This window comes from Podarcis bocagei (genome assembly GCF_964188305.1).
Source record: "Podarcis bocagei genome assembly, chromosome: 13".
Lineage (NCBI taxonomy): Eukaryota > Metazoa > Chordata > Lepidosauria > Squamata > Lacertidae > Podarcis > Podarcis bocagei.
The window spans coordinates 57,562,946-57,589,991 of record NC_138138.1 but is presented as its reverse complement, the minus strand read 5'-3'; the positions used below and the strand labels follow the sequence as shown (position 1 = coordinate 57,589,991).

The following is a 27,046-nucleotide window of genomic DNA, read 5'->3' as shown; positions in this document are numbered from 1 at the left end:
TGGCCCCCAAAATTCTCCTCAGGCCAGAGCCACTTCTCCCCCCGACTCAGCCCCTCTTCCTCTCTCCTTCTTCTGGCCCCCGAGATTCTCCTCAGGCCAGAGCCACTTCTCCCCCCGACTCAGCCCCTCTTCCCCTCTCCTTCTTCTGGCCCCCGAGATTCTCCTCAGGCCAGAGCCACTTCTCCCCCCGACTCAGCCCCTCTTCCCCTCTCCTTCTTCTGGCCCCCGAGATTCTCCTCAGGCCAGAGCCACTTCTCCCCCCCGACTCAGCCCCTCTTCCCCTCTCCTTCTTCTGGCCCCTGAGATTCTCCTCAGGCCAGAGCCACTTCTCCCTCAGACTCAGCCCCTCTTCCCCTCTCCTTCTTCTGGCCCCCGAGATTCTCCTCAGGCCAGAGCCACTTCTCCCCCTCCCGACTCAGCCCCTCTTCCCCTCTCCTTCTTCTGGCCCCCGAGATTCTCCTCAGGCCAGAGCCACTTCTCCCTCCGACTCAGCCCCTCTTCCCCTCTCCTTCTTCTGGCCCCCGAGATTCTCCTCAGGCCAGAGCCACTTCTCCCCCCGACTCAGCCCCTCTTCCCCTCTCCTTCTTCTGGCCCCCGAGATTCTCCTCAGGCCAGAGCCACTTCTCCCCCCGACTCAGCCCCTCTTCCCCTCTCCTTCTTCTGGCCCCCGAGATTCTCCTCAGGCCAGAGCCACTTCTCCCCCCGACTCAGCCCCTCTTCCCCTCTCCTTCTTCTGGCCCCCGAGATTCTCCTCAGGCCAGAGCCATTTCTCCCTCAGACTCAGCCCCTCTCCCCCTCTCCTTCTTCTGGCCCCCAAGATTCTCCTCAGGCCAGAGCCACTTCTCCCTCAGACTCAGCCCCTCTTCCCCTCTCCTTCTTCTGGCCCCCGAGATTCTCCTCAGGCCAGAGCCACTTCTCCCCCCTGACTCAGCCCCTCTTCCCCTCTCCTTCTTCTGGCCCCCGAGATTCTCCTCAGGCCAGAGCCACTTCTCCCTCAGACTCAGCCCCTCTTCCCCTCTCCTTCTTCTGGCCCCCGAGATTCTCCTCAGGCCAGAGCCACTTCTCCCCCCGACTCAGCCCCTCTTCCCCTCTCCTTCTTCTGGCCCCCGAGATTCTCCTCAGGCCAGAGCCACTTCTCCCCCCGACTCAGCCCCTCTTCCCCTCTCCTTCTTCTGGCCCCTGAGATTCTCCTCAGGCCAGAGCCACTTCTCCTCCCGACTCAGCCCCTCTTCCCCTCTCCTCCTTCTGGCCCCCGAGATTCTCCTCAGGCCAGAGCCACTTCTCCCCCCGACTCAGCCCCTCTTCCCCTCTCCTTCTTCTGGCCCCCGAGATTCTCCTCAGGCCAGAGCCACTTCTCCCCCCAACTCAGCCCCTCTTCCCCTCTCCTTCTTCTGGCCCCCGAGATTCTCCTCAGGCCAGAGCCACTTCTCCCTCAGACTCAGCCCCTCTCCCCCTCTCCTTCTTCTGGCCCCCGAGATTCTCCTCAGGCCAGAGCCACTTCTCCCCCCGACTCAGCCCCTCTTCCCCTCTCCTCCTTCTGGCCCCCGAGATTCTCCTCAGGCCAGAGCCACTTCTCCCTCCGACTCAGCCCCTCTTCCCCTCTCCTTCTTCTGGCCCCCGAGATTCTCCTCAGGCCAGAGCCACTTCTCCCCCCGACTCAGCCCCTCTTCCCCTCTCCTTCTTCTGGCCCCCGAGATTCTCCTCAGGCCAGAGCCACTTCTCCCTCAGACTCAGCCCCTCTTCCCCTCTCCTTCTTCTGGCCCCCGAGATTCTCCTCAGGCCAGAGCCACTTCTCCCTCAGACTCAGCCCCTCTCCCCCTCTCCTTCTTCTGGCCCCCGAGATTCTCCTCAGGCCAGAGCCACTTCTCCCTCAGACTCAGCCCCTCTTCCCCTCTCCTTCTTCTGGCCCCCGAGATTCTCCTCAGGCCAGAGCCACTTCTCCCCCCGACTCAGCCCCTCTTCCCCTCTCCTTCTTCTGGCCCCCGAGATTCTCCTCAGGCCAGAGCCACTTCTCCCTCAGACTCAGCCCCTCTTCCCCTCTCCTTCTCCTGGCCCCCGAGATTCTCCTCAGGCCAGAGCCACTTCTCCCCCCGACTCAGCCCCTCTTCCCCTCTCCTTCTTCTGGCCCCCGAGATTCTCCTCAGGCCAGAGCCACTTCTCCCCCCGACTCAGCCCCTCTTCCCCTCTCCTTCTTCTGGCCCCCGAGATTCTCCTCAGGCCAGAGCCACTTCTCCCCCCGACTCAGCCCCTCTTCCCCTCTCCTCCTTCTGGCCCCCGAGATTCTCCTCAGGCCAGAGCCACTTCTCCCTCAGACTCAGCCCCTCTTCCCCTCTCCTTCTTCTGGCCCCCGAGATTCTCCTCAGGCCAGAGCCACTTCTCCCTCCAACTCAGCCCCTCTCCTTCTTCTGGCCCCCGAGATTCTCCTCAGGCCAGAGCCACTTCTCCCCCCGACTCAGCCCCTCTTCCCCTCTCCTCCTTCTGGCCCCCGAGATTCTCCTCAGGCCAGAGCCACTTCTCCCCCCTGACTCAGCCCCTCTTCCCCTCTCCTTCTGGCCCCCGAGATTCTCCTCAGGCCAGAGCCACTTCTCCCCCCGACTCAGCCCCTCTTCCCCTCTCCTTCTTCTGGCCCCCGAGATTCTCCTCAGGCCAGAGCCACTTCTCCCTCAGACTCAGCCCCTCTTCCCCTCTCCTTCTGGCCCCCGAGATTCTCCTCAGGCCAGAGCCACTTCTCCCTCAGACTCAGCCCCTCTTCCCCTCTCCTTCTTCTGGCCTCCGAGATTCTCCTCAGGCCAGAGCCACTTCTCCCTCAGACTCAGCCCCTCTTCCCCTCTCCTTCTTCTGGCCCCCGAGATTCTCCTCAGGCCAGAGCCACTTCTCCCTCAGACTCAGCCCCTCTTCCCCTCTCCTTCTTCTGGCCCCCGAGATTCTCCTCAGGCCAGAGCCACTTCTCCCTCAGACTCAGCCTCTCTTCCCCTCTCCTTCTTCTGGCCCCCGAGATTCTCCTCAGGCCAGAGCCACTTCTCCCTCAGACTCAGCCCCTCTTCCCCTCTCCTTCTTCTGGCCCCCGAGATTCTCCTCAGGCCAGAGCCACTTCTCCCTCAGACTCAGCCCCTCTTCCCCTCTCCTTCTTCTGGCCCCCGAGATTCTCCTCAGGCCAGAGCCACTTCTCCCTCAGACTCAGCCCCTCTTCCCCTCTCCTTCTTCTGGCCCCCGAGATTCTCCTCAGGCCAGAGCCACTTCTCCCCCCGACTCAGCCCCTCTTCCCCTCTCCTCCTTCTGACCCCCGAGATTCTCCTCAGGCCAGAGCCACTTCTCCCTCAGACTCAGCCCCTCTTCCCCTCTCCTTCTTCTGGCCCCCGAGATTCTCCTCAGGCCAGAGCCACTTCTCCCCCCGACTCAGCCCCTCTTCCCCTCTCCTCCTTCTGACCCCCGAGATTCTCCTCAGGCCAGAGCCACTTCTCCCTCAGACTCAGCCCCTCTTCCCCTCTCCTCCTTCTGGCCCCCGAGATTCTCCTCAGGCCAGAGCCACTTCTCCCTCAGACTCAGCCCCTCTTCCCCTCTCCTTCTTCTGGCCCCCGAGATTCTCCTCAGGCCAGAGCCACTTCTCCCTCAGACTCAGCCCCTCTTCCCCACTCCTTCTTCTGGCCCCCGAGATTCTCCTCAGGCCAGAGCCACTTCTCCCTCAGACTCAGCCCCTCTTCCCCACTCCTTCTTCTGGCCCCCGAGATTCTCCTCAGGCCAGAGCCACTTCTCCCTCAGCCTCAGCCCCTCTTCCCCTCTCCTTCTTCTGGCCCCCGAGATTCTCCTCAGGCCAGAGCCACTTCTCCCTCAGACTCAGCCCCTCTTCCCCGCTCCTTCTTCTGGCCCCCGAGATTCTCCTCAGGCCAGAGCCACTTCTCCCTCAGACTCAGCCCCTCTTCCCCGCTCCTTCTTCTGGCCCCCGAGATTCTCCTCAGGCCAGAGCCACTTCTCCCCCCGACTCAGCCCCTCTTCCCCTCTCCTTCTTCTGGCCCCCGAGATTCTCCTCAGGCCAGAGCCACTTCTTCACTGCTCCCCCTGACTCAGCCTCTCAGTCGTCATCTTCTTCTTCTTCTTCTTCTTCTTCTTCTTCTTCTTCTTCTTATTATTATTATTATTATTATTATTATTATTATTATTATTCCTTCCTCCCGCCTCAGCTCCAGCCTCCAAACTCCCTCCGAAAAGGCGCCTCTCCTCTTCCCGCCCAAAGGCCTGGCTCCGCCCCCGCCTCTCTGGGGAGCCAATCAGAGAGAGAGGTTCCCGCCCCCTCCAGCTCCGCTCTCCATCTCTTTCTCTCCCCCTCTCCTCCCCCTTAGTCTTGCCTCCTTTCTGGAGCTGCCTTGCAAGTGGGGCTGCTCTGAGGGGGGCTGAGCTCTCCCTGCTGGGCAGAAGGAAGGGGCAGGCAGAGAGGAGAGGCGAGAAAGGAGGAAACGGCTCGTGAAAGGCTGCCGCGAGATTTGCTCCCGCGAGATGTCCTCTGGTTCTTTCAGCAGGAACTTTTCATGTTTCAAAAGATTTTATCAGGAGCTTAGTATCTTGTAAAAACTATGATCCATGTCTCAAGCACAGAAGAGAAAAAAGAGAAAACAACCCATTGAGGAAATGCCTTACGAATGAATACAATGAAATGTGTTCCAACGAAAATTTGCATAGTTCTGTAAACAGGACATGCTACAAAATATAATATAACTTTTTCACGGGAACGTGGCTCCTTCAGAACATATTGACACCTGTTTGGTGCTGAACTGTGTTAGGTGCTGATATTTTAGCCTTTGATCATTGTTGCTGACTTTAAAGTGGAGGGGCTGTTCTGGAGGGGGCACTGAGCTATGTCTGCTGCCTTCAGCTGGAAAGGTGCCTGTGACTTTGCCCTCACTGCTGGGGCAGAAGGAAGGGAGTTGCTGTGAGGGATGGGTAGTCAGAAGACAAGAGGAGAGAAAACAACCCACAGAGGAAATGGCTTATAAATTGCTGCAATGAGATTTGCTCCAACAGAATTTCATCTTGTTCTTTCCGCAGGAGCTTTTCCTGTTGTTCCCTTGTCCATTAATTTAACTTTCCCCCAAGAGCTTATTATCATGCAAAACTATAGACCAAGTCTCAAAAATAGAAGGGATTGAGGTTTCATCTGGGGCTCTCTTGATGATCCAAAATAATGGATACAGGTTAATAATAATAATAATTTATTATTTATACCCCGCCCGTCTAGCTGGGTTTCCCCAGCCACTCTGGGCGGCTTCCATCAAAATATTAAAATACTGTGGTCTGTTAAACATTAAAAGCTTCCCGAAACAGGGCTGACTCCAGATGTCTTCTAAAAGTCTGGTAGTTGTTTTTCTCTTTGACATCTGGTGGGAGGGCGTTCCACAGGGCGGGTGCCACCACCGAGAAGGCCCTCTGCCTGGTTCCCTGTAACTTGGCTTCTCGCAGGGAGGGAACCGCCAGAAGGCCCTCAGAGCTGGACCTCAGTGTCCGGGCAGAATGATGGGGGTGGAGATGCTCCTTCAGGTCTACTGGACCGAGGCCGTTTAGGGCTTTCAAGGTCAGCACTAACAGGAGAAGAAAGGAGATTGCAAGTGTAGCAGGAACCCCCCCACCCCAATCATTCTGTTTGCACAAACTTCACACACACTCACACTCACACACTACACACGCCACATTTCTGTTATAAATTCATAGAAAATCAACCATACATCGGATTTGCACTGTTCCATTTTTTACTCCATGTGACAAGGACTATCAAAGGGGGTGCTTGGTTTCTGGTCAGCCATAATCTCTTCAGCATACCAGCACATCCACAGGAGCCCTGCCCAGTTGCTATGTCAACCCTGATAATCCCAGACAGAAGACAATCAAAATCACAAAGAACAGTGGATTCACCACAGGCTGAAACAAAGGACAATGATCAGATCTTCCCTCTGGGGGCAGGAAACTGCAAACTCCCCATTGTCACCTGGAAAGTACTCATGGGGAGGGGGAAAGGAGGAACCAGCCAGGTGACAGGACACTCAGGTTACCACCACAACTCCTCCCTCAACCCCTCCTTTCTGTAATGTATGCATGATGTTTCTGGGGGTGGGCTTGACCTAGAGGAGGGGAATTTCAAAAGTTTTTATAAGGTCTTGCAGCCCATTGTTCTGGGTCTTTCCTCTCTCTTGCAAGGGAAGGGAATACCCTGTTGCAACAGTTCAATAAAGGCCAAGCCTACAGGCTGCTGTTTTGCTCCAAGTTATCCTGGTTGGTGTCTTTACTTTTTGTCCAAGAGAGCCCTCAGATTTTTCCGTTAACAGTTTGGCGACCAGAGACTCAGGGACACTTGGTTCTCCTGTAAAGGTGAGAGGGGAGATAGAAGGGATCGGGCGCCACTGGGCAACCTTAGCCCAGAGATCCTTCTTCCTCTCCCTGCCTCCTCTTTGCGGGCGGTAATCAATCGTCACCAAAAGCTCAACCAGGGGAGCAAAGGCGAGGTCAAGCCGGCTAAGGGAAAAGGATCCCGGGATCTGCGGGGGGACATCTTCGAACGTGAGTATGGTTTGAAGTAAATACATTGGGAGGGGGGTGGAAAAGTAACGTCCCCACGACAGCCAGACTTTCCTTCTTTCATTTCTGACGTTACCCTTCGGAGTCGGCCGGGTACGTTCTCTCTCTCTCCTTTTCTCCCCCGATTCTCCCCCTCGGAGGGTGGCCAGGGAAATCGCGGAACTTTTCTGTCTGACGTTATCTCTCGGGGTCGTCTAGGAACGTCAAAACCTTTCCCTTTCTCTCCCCACAAATTCTTACGCGGTGCTTGGCCGGGGAAATTGTGGTACCTTTTGCTGTTTTCCGACGTTCCCCCCCGGGGTCGTCCAGGAACGTCTTAATCTCTCTATCCCTTTTCTCCCCCGTTTTCCGTCTTGGAATTGAGTCCGGGAAAGCGTGGCTCTTTTACTGTTTCTCTGACATCCCTCTCTCGGAGTCGTCCAGAGGAGTCTTTCAAGTATTCTCTTACTCTCCACCTACCCTAACTCTGCAAATGAAGCTGCCCCTCCTGCCTGGCGACCTTTGTTAGGGATGACCTGGGTATGTGAGAACGCAAGGTCGTTTGCTCCCCTTTCAAAACTTTGTTTTCTCGGACCCCCAATCTGGCACTGCACAGCACAGGCGTCCAGTAGGGAGCCCAAACTTAGTCTCAAAGGCTAGGCAGGAGGCTGTTGTGGAGGGTAGAGGGGCGGTTCACGAAGTGGGGCCCCACACTAGGATTAGTCTTGTGAAGCAGCGCTGAGGAAAAGGAATTTTAGTTTTGTGGCTGGAGTTTTCTCGGGCAAGGAGTCCCGTGGCTGGAGTTTTCTCGGGCAAGGAGTCCCGTGGCTGAAGTTTTCTCGGGCAAGGAGTCCCGTGGCTGAAGTTTTCTCGGGCAAGGAGTCCCGTGGCTGGAGTTTGAGTTCATGTGTAAGATTTCTTGAAATGAGTTTGTAGCTTGTAGATATGTAGGAATTGTGTTAGTCAAGGGTACTTTGAGTACTGAAAGGATATTTTTTTTCTGTCCCCCCTTTCTTTCCCATTGCCTTTCCTCCCTTGTGTGTGTGTTTCCACTCTTTCTGTCTTTAGCGTACTTCGTTAACGAAAAAAAAAAAAGGCCCAATAATAACATATGAGAGAATGGGAGCTCACTAAACACCCTAGCTGGACTCCTCCTGGCAACAAAGCTTCCATGAAGCCTTTTTGCCCCAGAGAGGATTCTAATATGCCCCTCCAGCTTGTCATCTCCAATTGGGAAAGATAAAATAAAATAAAGGGGCAAAATGGTCTTTCCAAGTACAAAGTACGAGACCGCTGTAACTTTAGTGGATGGCTTAGGCCCACCACCTAGAACCCAGGGCACAGTGGCCACCTCAGGGATCCTTCAACAAAATCAGGGTGTGAACTCTTAGGGAGAGCTGAACACATCAAATTTGTGTTGTTAAACTATAACCTAAAGCTAGAACATGAAACTGTAAACTTAATGGTGCTCAGAGGCAAAAAAAAAAAAAAAAAAAAAAAGACTAAGAGATGTACTCAAAGATTTAGAAATATTTCAAGGGTTTGTATTTACATTGGCCTTGGCATCCACAGACTGTTCTTAAATGCACATAGTTTTAAATTGCAAGCTTGCTTCAAAAAAAATCTTAAATTGAAAGGGACTGCAGAATTACAGACCAGGAATGTAAAAATCAGGCAGCAAAGTTTCTTAAAGAAGAAGATTTTTATTTGGTTTTGTCAGACAAAAGCAAAGGGTGCATTTAGGAAAATGAGAAAATGCCCACCCCTCCTTAGGGGCAGCTAAGTTATATACCTTTTTTGCAAAGCACAGTTCAGCCCCTTGGCATCCCTTTAGCCAACGATTGACAATTTCCTATGGTCATTGATGCATATTCATTAAAACTCAACCAATGAATAAATTGGTGTGTCCTTTTGGTTCCAAGTTGCCTATTCCACTAGGTGGCGGTGCTGGCTTATAAACTGCTTAACCTATTTATTAGTTCCAGGAAATACCCCTGACCACATGCTTCCTAGAAATGTGCCGAAGTGAGTCGTGTGGTTTAGCACCTGGAGCCTGGCGGTCAGCAAACATCCTGCTACTTGCCTTTGTCAGGGGTCGTTTCTCAGAAATGGCTTAACCTCAACTGGCAAATTTCCTGCAGGGGCAAGCTAGCTGCACCTGCAGAATCTACTTGCTGTTTGCAAAGCTTGCTGTTTGCAAGGCAAGAGAGAGAAAAATAGTTTTAGCTGCTTGCGTTTATGAAATGGCTTTTAGAGGTTAAACCTGGCTCTGGCCTGGCTCTCAACTGGTCATCCTGACCTTCACCCCTCCATTCCCCCCTTTTCATCACGAAAATGCTGACCGGTCACGGTTCTCCATTTTCGCTTGATGGACCTATAGGTGCACCATCATAGAGAGCCAGGAAATGTACACTCCTGTGAATACACGGGCCTCCCTCTATGACCCTGTCAAGTCTTCAAATATGGTGCTCGGGAACCACATAGGTGGTGTTCAGAATCTTGACCTCGCACGCATACCCAGCACTCAGACCTGTTCAGGCTCTTGGCCACAGCCGTGGTCATGTTCAGGAAGGTATTCTCCCTCCCCCCGGTGGCCATCTGAGAGGTGAGAACCATCCGGAGGCGGGGTATGATCCACATCCTGATTCGAGGAATGTTCGGTGCCCCAGAACAAAGAACTGTACCACCAACACAGAAATACCACAAAAAGGGTAATACCGCAGGCCAAAGGGATGGTGGCCCATGAAGGCCAGGTCATGTGGGCCTCTAACTCCTGGCCCTACTGAGGCGTGAACAGCGTCTACACACAAAACATTCCCACTCTACACAGGGAAAAGTGGCCGCCTGGCACTGATACACTGTTAGGCCTCGGGAGCTATAAAAATGGCAATAGACTCTGTAAAGTTTAAAGGCTGGTCCTACTGGGTAGCGGTCACCTACGTGGTCTCTGACCAGGGCCTATGGAGGCTGAAGCCTGGGGTGGTAACCCTTATGCAGCCACAAGAATACCCTACCACATTCAAGGGTATTAGATGTGGAGTTACCAGGCCAGGTATTCTTCTGGGATTATGGGAGGCTCGAGCCACCACGACAACCACAGGTGGGGCTGCAGGATTTACTGGCACTTGTTCAGCAATTTCAATGCGCACCTGGTTCAGGCTCCCTCCCCTGCAATATTTGCATTAAGATAGGCTCCGTCTCATGCAACACCTGGATTAAGATTAGGACCTGGTCTACCAGATGGGGTTGGTACAGTACTCTACCCCCTGAGTGACAGTTGGTTACCCCCCCCCCCAACAGCAAGAGCGGTCCAGAACTCGATAGATTTCGACCGTCTCTGCAACTTCCCGTAGGAACAGTACCCATGTGCGCTGGACAGTGGTGTGGAAGAGAAGCCACAGTGGGGTAGTGGGATGTTTCAATACGGCAACCTCATCAAAGCCCTGTTCCCAATAGCCAATGAGCACGCCGTTTCTTACCACTGGCAAGACGAACCAGTCGTAGCAGAGGTCCGCAGGCCAATAGGGTCGGTATGGCTCGGTGGGGTCAGGGCAATAGGACATAGAGCAAATCAATACAGAACATTATAGAGAAAAGGGGAAAGTCCTTGTGAAAGTCCTTGTGATGATCAGTCGCAGGATCACGTTGCCCGTGGCCCAACGCGTTTCCGGTAGCGTCAGACACAAGGTGATGATCAGACGCGTGTGATGCACCCAGGGAATCACGTTGGCTACTCTCACCGCAGTTGGGATGGAGAGGAGGACGGTATACGGGCCTCGCCACTTAGGGATGAGGGGGTTGCGCTTCCACGCTGTCACCCGGCTGGAACTGGTGGACCGGCTCAGCGAGACTGCACGGTGTAGGCTCGAGGTAGTACCTGGAAAGGGAAGCAAACACACACGGGGACAGGAATTGCACTTGTTCCTGAGTGATGTGATCTCCCACCCGCCCCAAACTGGCGGGGATGTCTCGGACGAAAGGGGTTGGTCTGCCATACAAAAGTTCAAAGGGTGATAGTCTCAGTCTCTTGGTTGGAGCGCTCCGAATCTGAAACAAGGCAATGGGCAGGACATCTATCCAGTGTAGTCCCGTCTCCTGGGTCAACTTGGCCAAGTGGGCCTTCAAGGTGCGATTCATACGCTCAGGTTTTCCCGAACTCTGGGGTCTGTAGGCTGCGTGTAGCCTCCAGTTTATCTGCAGCGCCTTGCACACTTCTTGCACAACTTTATCAATGAAGGCAGGGCCATTGTCACTGCCAATACTTCTGGGGAGGCCAAATCGGGGTATGAGTTCATGTAACAGTTTCTTGGACACTTCACGAGGTATCTCTGTTCTAGTGGGGTATGCCTCTGTCCAGCCCGTCAGCGTGAAGACAAACACAAGCAGGTATTTGATACCCCTAACTGGAGGCAATTCAGTGAAGTCCACAATCAGGCTCTCCATAGGGGTGAAGCCCACGTGTTGTACACCCGGCGGAGGGAGGTGGCCTTGTCTGGGGGTGTTCTTGGCGCACAGGACACACCTCTGGGATATAGCAGCAACTAGTTGAGAAAGGTTAGTGATATAGAAAAGTCTCCCAAGGTGTGCTCTGGCAGCTGGACCCCCTAGATGAGTGGACTCGTGGTAATTCTTCACAATCACGGTAGCCAGATGTTGGGGCACAAAAACACGGTTTTCTGGTAGACGGAACCATCCCTCCTGGAGTGTTGCTCCTTCCTGGCGTGCCCACTGTTGTTCCTCCGGTGTGTAGCGTGGTTCCACATCGTCTGGAGTGAGTTGTGGGATGAGGGCTGCGTTGAGTGCTGGTGGAGGTTTCAAAGCTGCTTCACGAGCTGCGTTGTCTGCCTTCCGGTTGTCCCTAGTGACCATGTCCCGGCCTCTCCCATGGCCTTTGCAGTGCATCACGACAATCTCTCCGGGACCCCATACTGTTTCCAGTAACGTCTCAACTTCTGGATATTAGCCTTGCATCCAGCTGCCAATTGCAGGGCAATGCCTTTTGCTGTTGGACTTCGCCTCAGAGCACAAACAACTCTTGGAGACTTTGGCTTTCTTAGACCTCTTGGAACGGCTTGCCTGGCTTGCACTCCCACTTCTGGGTGCTCTGCTGCCTGAGGAACAACTTGTAACTGCCTTCCTCTTCCCAGCTCTCAGCCTCTCTCCAGCCCACAGTCCATCATACAGATTTATTGAAGCGTAGAAACAGCTTCCCAAGACAGCCTCAGCCCCCTCTGGGCTTGGTACTTTTTCTGGGCATCCTCTAGTCCAGTGTTTCCCAAACGTTTTTGGGCAACGGCACACCTGTGTACTAAAAAAAAATCTCGCGGCACACCACCATTAAAGCCCCGCCCCGTGACGTCAGCGCGCAGCGTCACGCCGGGAGGGACGCACAAAAGTGAACGTTTTTTCCCTCGGCAGCTCCTCTCAGCTGCGCTCAATCCGCCTCCGCGCAGGCTGAGGGAGGGAGGGAGGGGCGCGTGTGACCCGTCTCTGCTGGGAGACCAAACCCAGCGAGACAGAGTCGCGCGGAGGCGCCCAGGCAGCGCTGCCGGCTGCGAGGAGGAGCGCCAGGCAGCAGCAGGAGGCGCGGCCTCTCCTCGCCGCCCCCGCCCCGCCTCTCGCCGCCCGACTCGCCCGCCTCCCTCCAGGCATCTCGCGGCACACCAGCCGGTGTCTCACGGCACACTCGTGTGCCGGGGAACACCGGTTGGGAAACACTGCTCTAGTCCCCTCTGGACTTTCTGGGCGTCCTACAGCCCCTTCTGGGCTTCCAGCCCCCTCTGGTCTGGCTGCCACTGTGGCCTGACATGCTGTCTTCAGTGGCTGCCACGTTACCCAGGGCTTCCTCCCTTGGAGTATTGGCAACAGCCAAGAATCAAGGCTGGCCCTTAAAATGGCTAGGACCCTTTGGTCTCTCTAGAGCATCAGGCACGTCTGCTTCACAAGCTTCCACTGCGCCTGCAGACTTTTCAATGGGTTGGGCAAAGCCTGTTTCAGCCTCCTTATATTCCATAAGGGTGAGAACCGAATGGGGCACATTCACATGCATCTCCTGGCCAAACATGAACTTGTCTGCTTCTTCCACTAGTGTGGCGGTGGCAGTGACAGGCCACAGACAGGGTGGCCAGCCTTTCACTGTGGAATCTAATTGCTTGATAGTCTCAAAGGCTTCTTGTTGGGCTGGTCCCCACTCAAAGGGGTCACTTTCCCTTCCTCTGGTAACTTCATTTAGAGGTTTTGCTAAAATACTGAAGCCTGGGATTCCGATTCTGCGAAAGCCTGCTGCTCCACAACTTTAAGCTTGTCTTTTAGGGATATCACAATCTCTGCCTTTTCTTGCAGTGACCTTTTGACAATTTCTAGATGGTCAGTATGTTCAGCAAGTTGTCTGGATAAATTAGCTAAATCTTCATCCCCCCTTTTTTTTGGCATTTTGTAAAGTGAGCTGGTTGTGTGAATCTTTCACTGATTTCAGCTCATTCACAAAACTTTGTTCTTTGTTTTTCTTTTGATTTTAGTAACTTGTTCAATTTCTCCTTTGCAGAGATATGTTCATCGACCTGGGATTTAAGATGGTCTGTTTCCTCCTTACATTCTATTTCTGTTTCTTGCATTTTATTTTTTTTTAGCTGATTTACTTATTTGTTCTTTAAGCAATTTAATTTGTGACTCACACTCCATGATTTTGTTGTTGTAAGTAACATCACAAGTCTTGATTGCAGAATGAAGATCTTTAACTGTTTGGCTAGTCTCTTTGATTTGCCTAACAAATTCTTCATTCTCTTTTGTTTTACTAGCGTTTTCAATTTTTCCCTCAGCCAGTTCTGATTTTATTGCACTTAACTGCTCAGAAAGTTCTGAAAGTTCTGATTTTATTGCACTTAACTGCTCAGAAAGTTCTGAAAGCTTTCTGCCTCCACTGTTCACACCTTTGGTTTGTACATCTTTCAGCAACTGGACTTCCCTTTCAGCCTTAGACAACACTTCTTCCCTGTCTTGCATTTCATCCTCTTTGCACTTGATCTGACATTTCAGAATATTAATCTGCTCATAATAGCAGAAATTTCTTTGTCTTTCTCAGCTAAAACCTCTCTGAGGTTGTCAAATTCTCTTCCATGCCTCTGGAGGTCTTGAATTAGTTGAGACCTCTCTTCTAAATGACTTGTGTTTAATCTATTAAGTCCTTCATTTGTCTGTTCAAGATCCTGTTACATTAATTCTATAGCAGCATCCTGTTTCATGGTCTTTTCTTGAAAGTGGGTATTTATTTATTTTTTCCTCTGTTAATGCAGTAATAACTGCTTACTGTTCTGTACACTCTTCTCCATAAACACTGCACTTCTTCTGGACGTCTTCCCTCTCCAAAACCTGACATGAGGGAGTGACTTTGCAATGTTCAGTCCTGCATTTCTTCAACCAGGGGGGGGGGGTTGTCATCTACCACCTTCAGCCAGTTGTCTATATAGGGAATCTGGTCAGGATGTCCCCCCTGGTCTATGCCATAGTCTCCACTGAATCCTTTCTTGAAGTTGTTTAACATACATTGAAGGGGGATTACTGGACCTTTCAAGCCTTTCGAGCCTCCCCCCTCCCATTTTCAGTATGACCCTGTACAGCGTCCCCACACCAAACACTCACACATTCACTTCGCAAGGAGTACTTATTGCTACGACCCCAGGGGAATGCCCCGGGGTAACACACATACATGCACAAAATGCCTCTCTCGCCAGACGTTGTACCATACGCTAACCACCCTGTGCCCCCCCTTTCTCTCCTTCCTAATACTAAAGCGTGGGTGGTTGTCAGGGGTCAACCCTTCTACTTAATGCCACTATCCACGCTGGAGATTTGATCAGGATCTCCCTTCTCCTTAATTAAAAGGAGGATTTCCTATTCCCTCAGGGCTTGTTGCCATGTACTCACCCCAGCCGGCTGTTCTCTGCCCTGTCCTCCCAACCTCGGCTCTTCAAATCCGTTGTCCTCTGTCCCAGGATACAGCAAGAGGGTCAAGTTGCCTTCTGTCCCCCTCCGAAGAAAAGGTTCGGTGTGCACTTGGAAGCCAGGAGGTCCGTTGGCCCTCCGCCGTCTCTGCCCAGAGGGCAAGGGAGCTGCCTCCTGGTCTCTGAGGACACTTAAAGTCCTTCTGATCCGAGTCACTTTGGCACCAAAAATGAAAGGGACTGCAGAATTACAGACCAGGAATGTAAAAATCAGGCAGCAAAGTTTCTTAAAGAAGAAGATTTTTATTTGGTTTTGTCAGACAAAAGCAAAGGGTGCATTTAGGAAAATGAGAAAATGCCCACCCCTCCTTAGGGGCAGCTAAGTTATATACCTTTTTTGCAAAGCACAGTTCAGCCCCTTGGCATCCCTTTAGCCAACGATTGACAATTTCCTATGGTCATTGATGCATATTCATTAAAACTCAACCAATGAATAAATTGGTGTATCCTTTTGGTTCCAAGTTGCCTATTCCACTAGGTGGCGCTGCTGGCTTATAAACTGCTTAACCTATTTATTAGTTCCAGGAAATACCCCTGACCACATGCTTCCTAGAAATGTGCCGAAGTGAGTCGTGTGGTTTAGCACCTGGAGCCTGGCGGTCAGCAAACATCCTGCTACTTGCCTTTGTCAGGGGTCGTTTCTCAGAAATGGCTTAACCTCAACTGGCAAATTTCCTGCAGGGGCAAGCTAGCTGCACCTGCAGAATCTACTTGCTGTTTGCAAAGCTTGCTGTTTGCAAGGCAAGAGAGAGAAAAATAGTTTTAGCTGCTTGCGTTTATGAAATGGCTTTTAGAGGTTAAACCTGGCTCTGGCCTGGCTCTCAACTGGTCATCCTGACCTTCACCCCTCCAAAATCTAAGGAAGCCATGTTGCGCCTTATCAATCTTAAAACAAAATAAAATGGAGAATGGAGTGTGCAAATGTTTGTTATTTGAGAGAGGCTCTAAAAGAGAGTTTCCCTCCCAAGTGGTGAAATCCTGTATACGTGCTACTTGTGTTCTGAAAGGGGGATTACCCCACCTCTTTCTTCTAGTTTTAAGTGAGGAGGGTGATTCTAAGTCTAATGGCAAATGATGTTTGTTGTAACTTTTGAGTTTGTGAGAAGGTGAAGTTAACCTAATGTTTCTGCTGCAAAAGCCTAGTTGAGCACAACTGCTCTCTCAAGCTAAAATGCAGTGTATGTATTTCATTAAGCGTATGCCTATAAAAGTATGGTGTTCATTCTAAGAAAAAATATTTGAGTCCAGTTTTAACTTCGATTTGGTTGGACAGAAGAGTTATTGTAAGGCTCCTGATATCAGTCTCTATAAGACTTCATGGCCTCTTTTGTTAGAAAATGCCCACCCTCCCCCTTGTTTCACTCTGCCTCTTTCAGTTGTTTTCTCCCTTCTTACTTCTGTGCCAGGTAAATTTACTCCCGAGTAAGCTTCCCTTAAAGGAAACTGCAAAGAGGGGAGGGGGCAACACTTGTGTATTCCCTTTAAAAAAAAAAATCAAATCTAGGGCTGCTTTAACTGTGCTTTATAAGAGATCCTCTCAGGAGTATAGATGTTTCCTTTCCCAGCTGTAAATCTGTACTTAAATATGTATGCCTCTTTGGTAGTACAAATCTTGCTGTGAAATCTTGCTGTGAACCCTATATTTTGGAGGGTTGGACTAGATGACCCCAGGGTCCCTTTCAACTCTCCCAATTTGTGGCTGTGTGGAAGACCATGTGTCTGCAAGCATTGGAGGGTAATTCTTAAATTCTGGTGTGGTAATGGAGTTGAAATTCAGCCTAGCTTTGCTCTTTAGTTTTAAAAGGTGAGAGGTGAAGCCCAACTGGTAATATCAAGCATTTGAGTGATTACAGTGTTTATCATTTTGTCTACTATTTAAAAATCAGACTTAAAAGTCTACTCAAAGTTTAAGCACATACAAATGAATAATCAAGTAGAATTAGCCTTGACCATTCCTGTAAATAAAGGGCAGGAAATAATAATATTAATAATAATAATAATATTTTTTGTCTGCAAATGGTAAGGCTGAAATGGCTGAGAATGTTAAAAAAAAAAAAATCCTATGAATTCTAACTCTGGCCATTTTTACTCATAAATAAGAGAGCGGTTGATTGTTCCGCGAATGGCCAGAGGGATATTAGCCCTTTCCTGTACATAAAGGAAGCAGTCTCAGTTTGCTTGGGCTGAAATTGCTAGCTTTGGTGAATACTTAAATTGCTGAGTTTCTCTTTTTTGTTTAAAATCAAACCCTGTTTTCAAAATCTACTCCTTACCCTTCCTTTCCCTTATTCAAATGGTAATTTAGCCAAAGGATGCAACATTTTCAATAGTATAAAAGGTTTGCTGAGACATGAACTCTGCACATGCACAGAGGCTAGATCAGCTAAAGAAGAGAGAGAGGGGAAGGGGGGAACTGTAAGGGGGGAGAGGAGGTTTCTTCCCCCCCAAAAAAAAAGAAAAGAAAAGAAAAGAAAAGAAAACTTGGAACCATTGAGGGAAATCACCCTTAATCTGTCTTTGCTCCAGGGGCTACTTAAGACAAAAGGCTAAAAACAAAACAAAACAAAACAACAACTAGCCCATCAAAAGTCAAGAGCTTTCCAAGTTCCAAATCTTAACATGCCAAATTCTTTTCACAGGTAAATATCAAAGCATTCCCCCCCTCAATGGGAATTTTAGGAACAGCATTTTCCTGACAGGCTTCTCACATGAAATAATTTTCCCTTTTAACAGGATATGTGAACCCCGATAACAAAGTGTTTGTCCCTTTTCCTCCCACAGCAACTTTCTTTCTGTTCTGTGAAACAAGTCTGAATCCCTGCTATATTAGTGACTTCCATCTCTTTGTGGCTTTGACACTTTTTTTAAAGTTACAAATAATCTGTTTTCATTTATTTAATCTGTTTCTCCATGATGTCTATGAAGTTAATCGAAGCACAACCAAACATTGTTTGTGGAATGGTATTTGTTTACCTTTTTGCCTGAGCATTTCTTATTAATTCTGTCATTTTGGCTAGTGCAAGGTACCTGCACAACTTTAAATTGCCATTCATTTTTCTTCCCAGTATTAACATTACAGTTGATGTTGTCACATCAAGAAACACTATTTCATTTTCATTTGGGATGTTAGAATGCCAAAACAGATTACTTCAGGTTACTTATTAATTGTGTGTTTTAGCATTTATTTATTTGGTTCCTCATAGGTCATTTTGTGTGTGTGTGTTTTACTTTGGGGACATGTTCATCACATGTTGAAAGTCAGTTTCATGAAGTTCTTTTATCAAATAGCACATGGTGAATTTAAAGTTTTTTCCCCCATGGTTTTCCCATTTTTTTCAGTCTAGTAGTAATCTGCGTGGTCTTGATAATATATTTAATAATAATTCTTTTCTAAATCTGATGTCTTTGTGTCAAGTTTGTTTTCATCTGACTGGTAATCTAATTTTTTGCTTTCTTTTGTATTTTTTAACCTTTGTATTTTTTACAGTTCTCTTTCTCTCCAAAGTGAAAGAAAGCAAACGAACTTGGCAGATAATAACAGTAGTTATAGGAAAATGTGATAATAATATTGGAATGAATGAAACGCTTAATTCGCTAAGATTTTTATTATTTGCAGCTTCCAACAGAAACCGAAGGACATCCTTTTTGCCTTTTGCCCCCTCCCTTTTCTAACTGTCTTTAAGCCCCAAAACCCTGCCCCTTACAGGATATCACCTATACAGATGTGCAATGATGAAAAGCAGCAACAACCCCTCAACTCAGTTCTTCCGTCATCACAAGACACCAGAGTTTCCAAGTGCCCACAGCTATCTCTTTCAAAGGATATAGACTGCCAGGGGAGTGGGCCTGACAAAGGGGGGTGGAGTTGACTTGCAAGGACATCTTTTCACTTGAACCTCAAGCCTCTGTGCTCCAGGATTCAAAAGATACATGCATAAAAGATCACAATTGTGTCAAGATATGCAACTGATATTTAATTAGTTTGTTTTGTATTAAGCGTTATTATGTAGGAATGTTGAAATGTGTCTGACAGTGTGTTATTTCCACAAGGGGGGTATTTTTGTGTGTAATTTTTATGTTTAATGTCTTATTGCTTGCACACCAATTCTCATGCATTTTATACTTTCTGATAGCTCACACTATTGTGTAGTCCAATGTTTAGATAACCACATTTCATTGTCCCACCTGGCACTCTGCCAACTTTCCCTATCCATTTTAAAATGTGCTAAAACTTGCTTTACCAAGGAGAAGCTTATAAGATACATGAAGGTGCACATGCTTTGGTTTAGCAGGAATGATCCCTTATAGAGTTAAATTGACTTATTTGGACAAAGTGCCCTTTTAAGAACGGTTTTCCTTTATCAGACTGGTTTGAAAGGTTGAGAACCATGGGCACATAAATTCAAATTGGGCTCAGTTTGAATTGGGCAAGTGTATCCAGGCTGCAATTAGCTTTTTGGTCCTTAAAGTGCAAGTGATCAACTTCCCAGGACTGCGAGACCAGAGCCTGTAATAATAATAAGAAATCCCATGGATTTTGGCCAAGGCAAAGACATTTCTCTCAGGACGTGTCCGAAACCTGTGCCAGCTGTGGTGGGTGCCAGGCTACATGATAAATATGAAAGCCCTAAGTGGATTCACCAGGGATTGCCACTACTGCGACACCATGCCGATGTGAGACCACAGAAGAGCTACCTTGACACCTGAGAACACACAAATGGCGGGGGGGAAGCAAACTGCACTTTTCAGTCATTAGTGGACCTTCCTGCCTAAATGTAAAGCATAGATCACTATTGAGAAAATATTTCTTCCAAGGTGCTAGAATACCACAAGTAACTGAGCAGTGCACTGTTACACCATTATATTTCCATGCAAATATCCTTAAAGTAGCATGATATCCAAGTCCCTTTCAGGTTCACATGGACACACACATCTGGGACAGAGAATACCAGGTTATTATTTACCACCTTAAATTGTGCGGAGAAAAGGATTGCAAAGTAGCCACCTTTGCAATCTTATCTCCGAAGGGGGGAATTGTAGCAGGAACCCCCCCACCCCAATCATTCTGTTTGCACAAACTTCACACACACTCACACTCACACACTACACACGCCACATTTCTGTTATAAATTCATAGAAAATCAACCATACATCGGATTTGCACTGTTCCATTTTTTACTCCATGTGACAAGAACTATCAAAGGGGGTGCTTGGTTTCTGGTCAGCCATAATCTCTTCAGCATACCAGCACATCCACAGGAGCCCTGCCCAGTTGCTATGTCAACCCTGATAATCCCAGACAGAAGACAATCAAAAATCACAAAGAACAGTGGATTCACCACAGGCTGAAACAAAGGACAATGATCAGATCTTCCCTCTGGGGGCAGGAAACTGCAAACTCCCCATTGTCACCTGGAAAGTACTCATGGGGAGGGGGAAAGGAGGAACCAGCCAGGTGACAGGACACTCAGGTTACCACCACAACTCCTCCCTCAACCCCTCCTTTCTGTAATGTATGCATGATGTTTCTGGGGGTGGGCTTGACCTAGAGGAGGGGAATTTCAAAAGTTTTTATAAGGTCTTGCAGCCCATTGTTCTGGGTCTTTTCTCTCTCCTGCAAGTGAGGGGAACACCCTGTTGCAACAGTTCAATAAAGGCCAAGCCTACAGGCTGCTGTTTTGCTCCAAGTTATCCTGGTTGGTGTCTTTACTCTTTGTCCAAGAGAGCCCTCAGATTTTTCCGTTAACACAAGGAAATACTGGGGGTCCCTCCGTGGGCGTAGCAAAGAGGGGGCAGGGAGGGGCTACTGCCCCCCCAAATCAAGAACAATCCATCTAAATGCATAGCTAACTGAGGTGTCCCCCCCCCCACAAAATCCTGGCCCCGCCCTTGGCTCCTTCAGAAGATGAGGTTTCCAAGCTTGGCGAGCCCCCTGTCGTGGCTCCTTCTGCTGAGATTCCCAGGCTGGGGCTCCCTGCTTCGGGCAGAGCCCAGAGGGTCCCCCAAATTCCCTCTCGGGGGGGGGGGCGCAGAGCACGCGCCTCCTGCTCTGGAGAGGGAGGAAGGGGTGCTATGGGCGCGCTCGGCAGGCCAAGAGTTAAGAGGAGCAGAGCTGGATTCCTAGAGAGGACCGGAAATAGAATCGCAGCAGGGCGGGACCTCCGGGGGAAAAGCCCCACCCTCCCCGGAAGAGGGGGCTCCGGTCGCCTTTGCCGAGCTTCTCCGCTGGGTGAGTCTCCTCTCTCTCCCCCCAGAGGGGGCCGTGGGGAGAAGGGGGGGTCCCAGGGCTGCAGGGCAGGGTGCATGGGGGGCTCCCCCCACAATCCGCAAAGGGGGGAGCAGAGGGTCCTCCCCCGCAGCTGCCCCCCTTTGCTACGCCCATGCCCCCTCCCCCTCTGCCAACCCAGGGAGGGGCGAGGTCGCAGGAGCTTGGCAGCTGTGGAATCTCAGAATCGGAGACGTGGAAGGGACCCACGAGGGTCCAACCCTGTGCAATGGAGGAATCTCCACTCAAATGCTGGGCAATGGGGAGAAAAAGCGCGTAGAAATGCCATAAATCAAGGGAGGGAGCTCAGTCCATAATCTGGGTGCCGCATTTGGCACCAGTTTCCGATTCCTCCTCAAAGGCAGCTCCATGTAGAGGGCAATGCACTCAGCACAGGAGACTCCTAGAATCGTAGAGTTGGAAGGGATCCTTACGGTCATCTAGCTGAACCCCGTCAAATGCAAGAAGGTCAACTAAAGCATCCAGGACAGTTTTAAAACCTTCATGGAAGGAGAGTCCACCAGTCTTCGCAGGGAGGCTGTTCCATTGTTGAACACCCCTTACCCTCAGAGACTTAGACAGAAGCTCCTTGAATCCATTGAGTCAATTCCCGTCCTCTCAGGTCCCTCTTTTCTCATCTCCCTCAACCATTCCTCATAAGGCTTGGCTTCCAGACCCTCAATCACCCTGGTCGCCCTCCTCTGCCCACCTCCCAGCTTCCCAATACCCTTCCAAAATGTTGGTGCCCATAACTCCAGGAGGGGTCTGCTCAAGGCAGAATAGAGTGGTGCTATTACTTCATTAATCTGGACTCTAGACCTCTGTGGATACAATCACATTAGCCTTTTCTGCTGCTGAATCAGACTGTTGACTCATGTTCAGCTTTTGGTCTATGAAAACCCCTATGTTCTCCATCTTATACTTGTGTAGCTGGTTCTTCCTGCCTAAGTGAAGAACCTTACATTTGTCCCTCTGGAAATTCCTGAGTGACACCTGTACTTTCTCTAAGGTCCACCTTTAGTTAGAAAGGCAATGAATCACGTCTTGAGAGAAGCGTCATGCACTCCTGGCTTCCCACTTACCTTTGTCTCATGCAGGTGATATAAGGTTGCTGGCAAGACCTCTTCATCCATCTTTTCTTGGTGGCGGAGGGGAAGCAGGGACTGTGGAACCAGCTCATGTAGGGGAAGGCGGCCTTGTGGGGGAAGAGGCGGAGGGGTGGGCAGCCAGGGTTCCTCTGGAGTCCCAGGAATTTCTCGCCTCTTCCTCTTGGCTTTTGTCAAAACTGCCCTTAACAAAGACTGAAAATGTTATTGAAGAAAGTTTATGTGCTGAGAATGAGGAACATCCACCTCACCTTAATTCTCCTTCTGAATGTCCCTATCACTAGTTGCAGTTTTATTTGTCTATTTATCATGAATACTAAAGCATGCTTCTCATCAGTTTTGTTGCTGTTGTTTAGTTGTGTCTGACTCTTCGTGACTCCATGGACCAGAACACACCAGAGGCACTCCTGTCTTCCACTGCCGCTCATCAGTTTACAAACCATAAAGAGCAGCAGCCATGATTCACCTAACCAGCCCCATCTGCTGCAGAATGGGACTTTCCCCACCCTCCCTACCTTGTGCCCCATGTGCCCTTGGAGTTTTCTTAATGCACACTGCAAAACACACATAAAAATAATTCCATTAAAACGTTAAAATAAGCATCCATACTTAAATTGTGCATCAAAACTATCCCATGAAGACAATGCAGAAAACAACCAAACAATTCATAGTAGATAATTGTTATACTGGCTAAGATCAGTATATCGCAATTTAACGGAACCACCTTTACCATCGGGGCCTTGTAAAGACCCCAAGATCTCCTGCAACGATTTTGCAAAGTTTTTTGCAGATAAAATCACTCATATTCGGAAGGAGCTAGACACCACCGTGGGAGCAGGGCTGGGGCGGGAGAGTGCTAGAGCCCTGTCTGGTCAAGTTGCATGGAATCAATTTCAATCCGTTACCCCCGAGGATGTGGACAGGCTGCTTGGACGAGTGAAACCAACCACCTGTCTCCTTGATCCTTGCCCATCCTGGCTTATAAAAGCTAGCCGGGAAGGGCTGGGCGATGGGCTCTGCGGGGTGGTGAATGCTTCCCTCTGTGAGGGAACATTCCCAGATCCGCTGAAAGAGGCGGTCATTAAACCGCTTCTTAAAAAACCATCTTTAGACCCGGCCAGTATGGCCAACTATCGCCCAGTTTCAAATCTTCCATTCTTGGGCAAGGTGATTGAGCGTGTGGTTGCTGAACAACTCCAGGCACGCCTGGAGGATGCGGACCATTTGGATCCCTTCCAATCAGGGTTCAGGCCTCATCATGGGACTGAAACTGCCTTGGTCGCACTGGTTGATGATCTCCGGCGAGCTAGGGACAAAGGTGAGAGTTGTTTCCTAGTTCTGCTGGATCTCTCAGCGGCCTTTGATACAATCGACCATAACATCCTTCTGGACCGTCTAGAGGGGTTGGGAGCTGGGGGCACTGTTATACAGTGGTTTCGCTCCTTTCTCCTGGGCCGTGTTCAGAAAGTGGTGGTGGGGGATGAGTGTTCAGACCCTTGGGCCCTCACTTGTGGGGTGCCTCAGGGTTCCGTCCTCTCCCCCATGCTTTTTAACATCTATATGAAGCCGCTGGGAGAGATCATCAGGGGGTTTGGACTGGGTGTCCATCAATATGCAGATGATACCCAGCTCTACCTTTCTTTCAAATCAGAACCAGTGAAGGCGGTGAAGGTCCTGTGTGAGTGCCTGGAGGCGGTTGGAGGATGGATGGCGGCTAATGGATTGAAGTTGAATCCTGACAAGACAGAAGTACTGTTTTTGGGGGACAGGGGGCGGGCTGGTGTGGAGAACTCCCTGGTCCTGAATGGGGTAACTGTGCCCCTGAAGGACCAGGTGCGTAGCCTGGGAGTCATTTTGGACTCACAGCTGTCCATGGAGGCGCAGGTCAATTCTGTATCCAAGGCAGCTGTCTACCAACTCCACCTGGTACGCAGGCTGAGACCCTACCTGCCCGCTGACTGTCTGGCCAGAGTGGTGCATGCTCTAGTTATCTCCCGCTTGGACTACTGCAATGCGCTCTACGTGGGGCTACCTTTGAAGGTGACTCGGAAACTACAACTAATCCAGAATGCGGCAGCTAGACTGGTGACTGGGGGCGGCCGCCGAGACCACATAACACCGGTCTTGAAAGACCTACATTGGCTCCCAGTACGTTTCCGAGCACAATTCAAAGTGTTGGTGTTGACCTTTAAAGCCCTAAACGGCTTCGGCCCAGTATACCTGAAGGAGCGTCTCCACCCCCATCGTTCTGCCCGGACACTGAGGTCCAGCGCCGAGGGCCTTCTGGCGGTTCCCTCATTGCGAGAAGCGAAGCTACAGGGAACCAGGCAGAGGGCCTTTTCGGTGGTGGCGCCCGCCCTGTGGAATGCCCTCCCATCGGATGTCAAGGTGATGGACAACTACCTGACATTCAGAAAACATCTTAAGGCGGCCCTATTCAGGGAAGCTTTTAATGTATGATATTTTAGTGTTTTTTGGTTTCTGTGGAAGCCGCCCAGAGTGGCTGGGGAAACCCAGCCAGATGGGCGGGGTACAAATAATAAATTATTATTATTATTATTATTACTAAGAGGAGGACCTTTCTCTCTCTCTCTCTCTTTTAAAGAGTTCACTGTCCTCTGAAGACATCGCTGTTTGTTTCACGGGTGAGCAGTGGGAATTGCTGGATCCTGACCAGAGAACAGAAGTCATAGAGGAGAATTGTGGAATCATGGCCTCTCTTGGTAACCTTGACACAGGGCTTTATATTTTCCTTTTCTTGTGCTGCTTCTTCACCTTTTATTTATCCAATTTACTTTCTTTTTCTGTTTATCCTCTGTGTTTCATTTTTATTTAGTTTGCCTTTCATTGTATCCTAAGTGGAAAACCTTTAGTAAAAATTGATATTGAAACCCCTGAAAAACAAACTTCTTATCTCAGTATAAAAAGCGGCTCCTTAAGAGCATGTGAGGTTCACCCCCAGTTCATCTCCCTGTCTTCAAAGACAGAGTGTGATACTGGTGTCTTTGCCCTGGCTATCATAAATCATCACATAAGAATCTCTGCTGGCAGAGCGGCAACAGCCAAGAACTAGCCAGCCTCCCCCACCTTGGAAGTCACTGCTTCTGTCCATTTTGCTTCACCAAAGAGATGACTGACATTAGAGATGGAACCGAGTTGGTGATTGGGCCAGACAAAATCCATTCCAGAAAAGAGCTAGGTTTTTGGAATCTTAGGTTCCCATAAAGATGTCCCTGAATGCCAGTCAACCAATTCAATGAAACCTCAAGTAAGACCTCCCATCTATCTCCCTTCAGTTCTTTTCCTGTCACAAGCGTTAATGAGCATTGTTCATTAATTAGGGTTCTCCATTTCTTGCTGAGGCTCTAATCCATTTCACTTTTCTCTGCAGGTGGTGATGAATTGGAAATGAAGAGCAAGGGAGACCATGATGAAATTCACACGGGGGAGAAACCATATAAAAATTTGGAGTGTGCAAACAGCTTCAGTCAAAGCTCCCATTCAACTTCCCATCAAAGAAATCCCAATGGAAAGAAACCTTATCAGTGCTTGGAATGTGGAAAGAGCTTTGGTTGGCGGGCTCATCTCACTGTCCATGAAAGAATTCACACAGGAGAGAAACCATACAAGTGTGTGCAATGTGGAAAGAGCTTCAGTCAGCGGGCCAATCTCACTACCCATCAAAGACTTCATACAGGGGAGAAGCCTTTTCAGTGCTTGGAATGTGGAAAGAGCTTCAATGAAAAGGCCAAGCTCACTTCCCACCAAATAATTCACACAGGAGACAATCCTTATCATTGCTTGGAATGTGGAAAGAGCTTCTCTCGGAGTGACTCTTTCACTTTCCATCAAAGAATTCATACAGGGGAGAAACCCTATCAGTGCTTGGAATGTGGAAGGAGATTCAGTCAGAAGGGAAGTCTCAATTCCCATGAAAGAACTCATACCTGGGTGAGCCCACATAAATGCTTGGAATGTGGAAGGACTTTTAGTCAGGACTCCCATCTCATTTCCCATCAAATAATCCATACAATGGAGAGACCGTATAAATGCTTGGAATGCGGAGAGTGTTTTAGTCAGGAGTCCTTTCTCACTTCCCATCAAAGAACTCACAGCGGGGAGAATCAGATTCCCCAAGAATCATTGAATTGTTGCATTGGATTGGATGGTGAGAGTCATCTTCTCCAACCCCCTGCAATGAAGGATATTCAGCAAAAGAATTCATGACCGATGGCCGCCCAACCTTTGCTTAAAATCCTTCAGTTCAAGAAGAGTCCACCACCACCTGAACTTACTGTTTCCACAAGCAAACAGTTCTTACTGTCGGAAATTATTCCCCATGTTTACTCAGAATCTCCTTTCTTCAATACACCAGAGCAGGAGAAAGCAAGCTTGCTCCCTCTTCCATGGCACAGCTCTTTAGATATTGGAAGATGTCTATAACATCTCCTTCTCCATCTCCTTTTCTCCATAATAAACAGCCCCCACTCCAATCAACCGTTCCTCATAAGGCTTGGTTTCAAGACCCTTGATCACCTTGGTTACTCTCTGCAGCCTTAACTTGTAGCTGGAGTCTCTCTTTCCATCCATCTTACTTGGCCCTTCTGTCCCAGGCCATGTGGAAATAGGCCTGCATGGCAGAGAGATGGTCTTCCAGGACTCTCAGCCAAGGTGGTTTCTGGCCTCTTCAGGAGAGACAGTTGGAGGTCAGAGTGGGGTGGGAGAGCAGTGGGAGTTGTGAAGGAGGGTTGGTTAGATCAGTAGAAGAGGAACAGCATAATAAAGCCTCCTTTTACAGTTTTAATAAAATAAAAGCAACAGGCATATCTGAAAGCACATGATGTACACAAAGTTACCTTGAACTTCCTGTTTATGTTTTAATAAAACGGTTATACTGCACAAGACATGTCATTCCTTGCTATGTTGGGGGAGAAGTGTTCAGATAGGAGTTCTGTGGGGTGGCACCAGAAATCAAGGGGGTGTTTGGTGAAAGGCCCCTTGAATAAAAGTGGGAAGGTGGCGCAGGGAGGTGTGGGCACTGCCAGAGCACCTCAGAGTGATGGCAAAGGGGGCATAACATGGGGAGATAAACTAGACCTCTTCATGGGACATTCCAAAGTGTTCAAAGCGCTTCA

The 27,046-nt window shown here is 49.5% G+C and overlaps 2 protein-coding genes across 15 annotated transcripts in view; both read left to right on the top strand.

Moving 5' to 3' along the window:
- Nucleotides 1-27,046, top strand: part of LOC308572648 (uncharacterized protein) — a 152,819-nt gene that overhangs the window by 100,951 nt on the left and 24,822 nt on the right. The window lies entirely within an intron of this gene.
- On the top strand, nt 20,621-26,813 carry LOC308572671 (uncharacterized protein). The gene is made up of 4 exons (XM_081168951.1): nt 20,621-20,769; nt 21,903-21,985; nt 24,517-24,634; nt 25,303-26,813. The coding sequence occupies exons 3-4, from the start codon at nt 24,622-24,624 to the stop codon at nt 26,136-26,138; spliced, it is 849 nt and encodes a 282-aa protein (XP_081025077.1). The 5' UTR covers nt 20,621-20,769; nt 21,903-21,985; nt 24,517-24,621; the 3' UTR covers nt 26,139-26,813.